Source organism: Fukomys damarensis, unplaced genomic scaffold (assembly GCF_012274545.1).
Source record: "Fukomys damarensis isolate Sample0158 unplaced genomic scaffold, DMR_v1.0_HiC HiC_scaffold_6, whole genome shotgun sequence".
NCBI classification, from domain to species: Eukaryota; Metazoa; Chordata; class Mammalia; order Rodentia; family Bathyergidae; genus Fukomys; species Fukomys damarensis.
The window spans coordinates 43307690-43315458 of record NW_022900918.1 but is presented as its reverse complement, the minus strand read 5'-3'; the positions used below and the strand labels follow the sequence as shown (position 1 = coordinate 43315458).

The 7769-nt window shown below is 55.5% G+C and overlaps 1 protein-coding gene across 1 annotated transcript in view; it reads right to left on the bottom strand.

The window, feature by feature from the left end:
• Positions 1 to 6979, bottom strand: part of Tmem255b (transmembrane protein 255B) — a 15475-nt gene extending 8496 nt beyond the window's left edge. The window contains exons 1-4 of the mRNA XM_010619910.2: positions 6871 to 6979; positions 3803 to 3942; positions 1771 to 1833; positions 479 to 568 (exon numbers count right to left, since the gene is read on the bottom strand). Of these exons, the coding sequence (XP_010618212.1) occupies positions 479 to 568; positions 1771 to 1833; positions 3803 to 3942; positions 6871 to 6925 (348 nt within the window). The 5' untranslated portion in view covers positions 6926 to 6979. The remainder of the gene's footprint in view (positions 1 to 478; positions 569 to 1770; positions 1834 to 3802; positions 3943 to 6870) is intronic.
• Between the last annotated feature and the right edge of the window lie 790 nt (positions 6980 to 7769).

The following is a 7769-nucleotide window of genomic DNA, read 5'->3' as shown; positions in this document are numbered from 1 at the left end:
CTCTACCCACACCCGCCCATATCACCCTGTCCGACCACTCTACCATACACCCCTCCATGTGCCCATCGTCCATCTCTGCCATTCCCGGAGCAGATGCGGCATCAAATGATGAGGACGCTGAGACAAGGCAGAACTCTTGCCTTGGGTGAATTTCAGGGCCAGAAGAGGAACCTTGTGATTTCAAAGTGCTTATAACTGCTGGGGCAGAGGACACAGAAATTAAGGTGCCACGTGTGATCTGTAAAGGCTCAGGGACCCCGGTCTGCACGTATTTTATGACTGCAGGGTTTTTGTCTCTTTCCCAAAACACTGCTACTGCTGCCCTAAGAGTGGCGCCAAGCATCCACCATCACCTAGAGGTCGATGGGGACGAGCACCCTCTGAGGGCTCAGCAATGGGACAGGCAGGGTGCAGTGCCAATCCTGTGTGGACACCACCCTGGATGGACAATGTGCCGAGCTGTGAGTGCCGTACTCACCATGTGCTGCGCTGCGAACACACCGTCCACAATGGCACAGCAGAAGGCAGCCACCACCCCAAAGCTGATGAACACAATGGCGGCCACCAGCTAGAAGCAGAAGAGGAGAACAAGAACATTTTTCACATGCAGCTCAAAGTCCCAGCTCGAACCTGGTTCCCTGCAGGACACTGCCAGTTCCTTCTGCCTCTCTTGGGACATTGCTGTGAGACAGGCCAGCACACTCAACTTGCCCGTGGGGTGCTCTGTGCACCTTCCTTCTCAGACAGGGACACACTGTCCTCTCTGCTCCCTCACAGCTCCGGAGAAGGGACTCAGCCTCTGCTCCTGTCATACGCGCATGAGCACACACATGCACATACATACACACAGTGTGCTCATCTACCTTTTCTGTAACTGCATCCCCTGGAAACCACTGTTCAGCCTGTGTTTAGTAGAACCAGAAGCAGCTCACTGCTGACAAGGTGCCATTTAAACAGTGCGCAGGTTCTTCTCACTGTGAACTACTATACAGCCTCTAAACGTGACCATGTAAAAGCAGTAGGCGTGCACATGAGTGTGTCTGTGGGATCGATTCCGCCAAAGCACAGTAACACAATGTTTCTGCAAAGGACATATTTAAGCCCTTTGCACTTTTACCACAGAAAGTCCAGTAAAAATGCCAGCTCTTTTGCCCGTTTCCTCCTATGCTGAATGACATTTGAAGTTATTGATTTTTTAAGGTCTGATGATCTGATGGGCAAAAAACCCCACCTTATTTTGAGTTGCATTTCTCTGACTATTAAGGAGGGTGGACGCCTTTCTTACGTCTGTTGGTCACTTCTTTACATTTTTTAAGCTTTCCTTCCGAAACAATTCCAGATTAACTAGAACAGCAGGAAAATAGTTCCTAGAGCCCCTGTTTGCCCTCCACTCAGCTCCCCACTGTCAGCACCTCTGCAGCATACAGCAACCTCCCTGCATCGGGAAGTCCTGGAGACATGTATCAGCCAGTATCAGCCCAGACCATGCATCCACTCGACAGATGACAAAGGAAACTGCCAGTGACGCCCTCGATGTCCACCCAGGGCGTCCACACTGTACCTGCACCATCACAGCCCAGCTCCTTCCCGTCCACCCCTCCTCTTTCCATCTGGGCAACTCTGAGCACAGCCCAGCACCCCAAGACACTCACTTAGGCCACAGTGTGTGTAGTGCCCTCCTGCCCTGCTCCAGGCTGTGGAGGCAGCTGCCCTGGAACCCAGGCTGTGACTGCACCCCCGGCCCACCTAGGGAGAAATGTGTTTTCTTACCATTTGTCTTCTGTTCTCCACCAGGTGGATGCCAATGATTCCCAAGAAAGATCCAAAACCCAGCTGAGACCAAAGAGAAACAAGAGGAGAAGGTTCTGATCGGCTTCTGACACAGCCAGCAGTCAGCCACACCCCTGACCCTTTGTACCCCAGAATCCCCTCACCCCTGCTGTGCTAAACTAGCGGGATGAGCCCGGCACCACTCATCTCCTCTTGACCCAGGGAGGGACAAGTGTCCCCCTGGCCTCTCTGAGAGACCCAGAGCACTCTTGTAAGGACAGCTTCGAGGGTTGGGCATTGCTCAGTTGAACCCGCCACAGCACCCTGGGACACAGGCACCAGCTCTGGGCCCTGCCCTGGGGCTGGAGGAGGAGAGAAAACATCTGGGGCAGATGTGCAGGGGCCTCCCTGAAGGAAGGATGGGGCCGGCGGAGCGTGACAGTGAGGACAGCTGTCTCAGGGGCAGTCTCTGCCATCTGTGTCCAAGTCCTCAAAGGAGCTGCACTCAGACTGGGCGTGGGCAGCTAGGGCTGCTCAGTGGACTGGGCAGGAGTCAGACCCACAGTCACTCCTCATTGGCCACATGTCAGGACGACACACATGTACACATGTGGTTCCCACCCATAACATGGGAGTCCTCGGGGAAAGATTATGATCTCTTCGGTGCTGAGTTTTGAGATTCCACAGCTCACAAATATCAAAGTCCAAACAAACAAATGATGGGCGTGGTGGTGCACACCTGTGAGTCCATTTGGGAGGCTGAGGCAGGACTGCTGAGCATTCAAGGCCAGCACAAACTACATAGTGAGAGCCTATCTCAAAAGAACCAAAACATAAATCAATATCAAAGTCCACCCAACATGAATGTGCTAACATATTTTGTCTTACTACATTTCATTTTCTTAATTTGAACAAGATCTGCTCCGCAGTATGGTGCTTGCTCCTGGGTCTCCCTCGAGATGGGGGTCCCTTCTCTGCCTGGGGTAGATGCAGGCGGCTTCAGCTGTGTGCCTGTGATTTAGGACACAGGTCCTCCGGGAGCCCATTCCTCTCCAGCTGTAACACGGGAGGGTGAGCTTGATATTTTGCAAAAACTTCAGGAGGAGGCATCTTTACAACTGTTAGCTATGGAATTCCAGGGCTCCTTTCCTGCCCAGAAAATATGACCAAAAAATGGAGTATGAGGCCAGTCCCTAACGCAGCTTCACACAGTTGTACTAGAAAGCTTTCTCTGAAAGTTGTTTTTTGTCCGTTTATTCCTGAATTAAACATAGTGAAACCATGTATCTAAGTATGTAAGAGTCAGTAGAAAGAGGAAACAGACAACAAGAGAGGTGCTTGGATTTTTTTGTTGTTGTTGTTTTGTTTCTCATTTTTTCAGACAGGGTTTCACTATGTGGCCCAGGCTTGCCTTGACCTCGTGCGATCCTCCTGCCTCAGCCTCCTGACTGCTGGAATCACAGGGGTGTGTCACTGATGTCTGCAGACATGTCCAGGTGCTGAGGGCAGCCTTGTCAGCACCATGTCTGCTCCTGCAGATGGTGTCAGCACGAGCCACGGCTCAGTCGCCTCATTTCCAGATGTCTTGGCCTGCTGCCCATGACGGGTGGAGAGGCACGGACTTCATTACTGCCGTCATCAACGAGAATGCCAGCACAGCCTCCTGGCAGCGTGAAGCTTCGTGCTACAGCTACGTTTAGACCTGATGGCAGGGTGCTGTCACCCCATCAAGCTCTCTGGGGTCCCAAGGTGCTGCTATTGCGAACGGATCTTCACAGCAGCTCCTGGCAGGAAGCCCGGCTGGGACTCCGGGAGGGTTCCCTCAGTGTGCATGGAGTGACCTCACTCTGCACCCCATGCCTAGCCCTGTGCCACCCGGCCACCTGGACAGTGCTGGATCCTGGCCCCTCAAGGTCCTCTGACAGCAGCCTTTGTCTCATCACCATTCTGAGGCCCAGGGGACCCCGCTCTGTGGCACCGCATCCCCCACATGGGCACCACAGCCTGCTCACCCCTAAGGCCCAGGACTCACAATAATGCCAGGGTAGTAGCCGCCCACAGTCACATTCTCCGTCCTGGTGGTGGCAGCAAGGCCGACAGTCAGGATGAGGGTAGACACCAGCAGCAGGGACCCTACGAACCACAGGGAGGTTCGCCTCCTCCGGGTGGACCCTTCGTGAGGAGGACGGACAGGAGCGTCAGTGTGACAGTCCGTAGGCGCCTTTTCCCTCAACATAGCAGCTCGGGGTCTGTCTCTCAAGACCCCAGGCTCCTCCTCAACCTGCGGATGCCCAGACCCCCACGACCCTGCCCACCTTCCTCTCGTCTCCCTGAGTCCTAAGCCCGGGTCCCTGTACTGCCCCTCCTGGGACCATCCCCCACCCCTGCCATGGCCCTGGGTGACTTCTTCCACGGCTGCCGTCTCTATGGTGCCCCTGCATTCATCAGACCAGGAGCCGGAGCAGGCCGGGGCTCAGATGCCTGCAGTACCCATGCCATAGGCAGTGCCACCTCCCAGACCGCCAGCCCCTCATGCCTCTGACCCTAGGCCCCCACCAAGCCAGGCGCGCCCAGCACTGACACCACGTCCATCAGGGAGGACCTCGCCCTGTGCCCCCAACACACTGCCGGGCCAGGGGGGTCCTTCTGCCTCGTTCCTGGCAGCTCCGGGCCAAGAAGAGGAGGAGGAGACTAAGCTGGCAATCTGCTCTTCTCAGGCCAGCTCTTGGTGTGGACCAATCGTGCCTGAAGGGGCAGCACCAGCCCTGCCATGCTCAGGGCTCAGGAGGGTATGGTGGGATTCCCAGAAATGTCTTTGGGAAGCTGTCCTCAGCCTGTATCCCCTCACTCTGCCTTCTGCCTGGGAGGAACAGATGAGGGCAAAGCCAGCAGCCATATGGGCATGAGGGCCACAAGAGACTTGGGATGGCAGAGCAGAGGTGCCCAAGCAGTCAGGCAAGGGAGCAGGGCACTGCACTGCCAGCCACTGCTCTGACAACCCAGGCTCCAGTTGCCACAGGGCCCAGAAACAGGCAGGAAGGAATCTCATTGCCTGTGTCCTCTGCCACCGATCCCTCCCCAGGGTCTGGACTGGAAGCAGCTCTTGAGAACCCTCACTGTGGCCGTGGCCCTCAGACATGCCTGCCTTCTGCTGCCACAGCCAAGAGCCACACAGCTGGGCGGACAGGAGAGGCTCAGCCCTCGGACCAGCAAACTTGAGCCAAAGTTCTCAGTCGGTGCTCTGTGCACATGTGTGCAAGCGTGCATGTGTGCCCACATGAGTGTGCTTGTGGTACTAAGAGCATATGTGTGCATATGTGTTGGCTGTGCACATGTGCCGGTGGGTGAACTGGACTTGAGCGTGTGCACATGTGTGTCATGTAATAAGTGGCACATGTGTGTGTGTGAGTGCATCAGCAGCTGGACCATGACAGGCGACACCCAGAACTTCTGGAGATTTTGCTTCTGCACCCCAATGTCCATCAAGGCCTCAGCTGAGGGCAAAGACAAGAAGACAGTGCCTGAGGTAACACACACATCGCCTAGGATTAGGACTGGTCCAGCCAGCTGGCTGGGACCCTGGACACTGTGGACCTCGGGAGCTCAAGCCAGGAGGATACAAGGCAGATACTGTACCCCTCGGCACCCAGAGCCCAGGCACATGGCTGAGAGAGGAGAGTGGAGCCCACCCCCACTGCGGTGGCCCTGGCCCTATCCCATGACAAGTGTTCACCACAGCTGCTCTTCACCCTGGGACAAGAAGACCCCGCTTCCCTCACGGAGACTGGAGGTGGCTGAGCCAGGGCCTGCCTTTTCCCTAGACCGAGACCCCAGAATGTGTTCATTTAAATGTAGTAGCTGGGCGCAGGATGCCTCTCTGGTCCCAGCACTCAGGAGGCTGAGGCAAGAGTGTCCTTTAGCCCAGAGGTTCAAGCACAGCCTGTGCAAGACAGAAAGACCCCATAAAAAAAAAAAAAATCTCTGTAGGCCACAGGGACAAGAAACTGATCCCAAAGTGGGGGGTGGAGATGTGCCCCAGTCCTCAGTGTGCCTGTGTCCTGATTTACAAGCAACACTCAGAGTGACAGCAGAGAAGGAGAGAGATAAAACACCCACTGCCCTACCCAGCCACACTGGTATTTGGGATCTGTTAATTTTTGCGTATTATTTTTTGAGACGAAGTCTCACTATGCTGCCCAGCCTGGTCTTAAACTCATGAAGTCAAGTGATCTTTCCACCTCAGGCCTCTGACCGGTGGGGAATTCGGGCAGCCTTTGCACCTGGCTTTGAATCTTTTAATAAAGACCAATGCCAAATGTTATGCCTAAGGCTTAAAGTTCCTTACCAGAAGAAAAACTAAATCATTTGCTATATAAGCCATTAAGTCATTCTAGTACAGCAACAGTAGCGGCTGGTTAGCAAATAAGTAGCCATAGGTGGTAATCAGACACTAACCAAGCAACCCTGTCCTGGAGGATGAGCGTGGAATGAAGCCGACAAAGAGCACACTCTTCACCATCCAATGGGAAACAGTTTGGACTCAGCAATTGGTTTGCCCCAGGTCCTTGACAAGGTAACATCCCAATCCCCACCTCCACTTTGTCACTGCAAGGGACAAGAGCCCTGGGTGACACCCTGGCTCCCAGTCCCTCCAGGAAAAGGCTTCCTGTTTTCCCTGCATAGCTGCATTTGGGAAATCAACAATTAGTGATTCCGTGAATTGATGGTGAAGGGGGTGTTCCCCAAAATGAAACAATGCCCTAAAACTGTAAGCACCTCTGCCACTTCCATGCAGGAAGACGCTACTTGGTTCCTTGAAAAGGGTGCTTCCCTGAGCACTAGATTGGGCAGGAGAGCAGAGAAAAGTGCTGCATGGTGGCCCGCTGGCAAGCAGGGTCTGTCCTCTAGGGATAGATCGGACAGGTCAGAGTGAAGTGGACACCGACTCAGAGAGTCCAAGAGGAAAGACGGAGGGGACAGAGGAGCTGGAGACAGTTTGTGTAGTCCAAGCTCAGAAGAGTCAGAGGGACAGACCCTCCCGCTGGAGCCAGGCACGGCTCCCCGCCAGCCACCCCTGTCCCACTGAGCCGCGCCGCTCACCTGTGGTGTCCAGCAGGGACAGGGGCCCGGGCACAGGGGGCGCAGGCGGCTGCATACTGGCTGGGGAGGAGGGCACCACAGATCCTGGCTGTGTCGCTCCCTGCGTGACAGCAACAGCCCACAGGGTGGCCCAGGTGGCCCCGCCCCTGCTCCTGATCCCGCCTCCCCTCTCCTCCCCCCCTCATCCCTGCTTCCCTCCCTGGGGTCCCAGCCCCTCCGCCCTCCAGGTCCCTCCAGCTCGGGCTCCCGGACATCGGAATGTTCAGGGAAAGGGACGCTGTGAGCAGCAGACCCCAAGTAGAACGCACTTGGAGACGCGCACATGGTCATCCTGCCCCCCCACCCCTCCCTTCAGTCCCCACAGGCCTCTCCTGCCTGGTGGGGGGCCCTCGATGGGCCCTGAGCTGCCTAGGGTGCCTCCCTGCTCTCAGGGGCAGCACAAGGCTGGAAGCCCTGGGTGTGTGGAACCCTCTGTGGGTGCCCTGAGGCCTGAGGTGTGGGAGCTGGGGTGAGGGTGGGACTAGGGTGAGGAGAGCGCAGCCTGTGGTGGGGCAAGGGAAAGAGCTGGAAGGAAGGTCTGGGCAGGCCGCCTTACACAAAAGCAGGGAAATGAGGCTTTTTAAAGGCCACTTTTCTATTTTTTTAATCTTTGGCTAGGTGTTGTGGCATGCCTGTAATCCCGGCACTGGAGGGGCTGAGGCAGGAAGATTGCTAGGAATTGGAGGCCAGCCTGAACAGAGGGAGACCCTGCATCAAAAAAAAAAATCCTTTGTAACTGGGTGTGGTGGTGCACGCCTATAATCCCAGCACTCTGGAGGCTGAGACAGGAGGATCGCTGTGAGTTCGAGACCAGCCTGGGCTACATAGTGAGTTCCAGGTCAGTCTTAACTACATAGTGA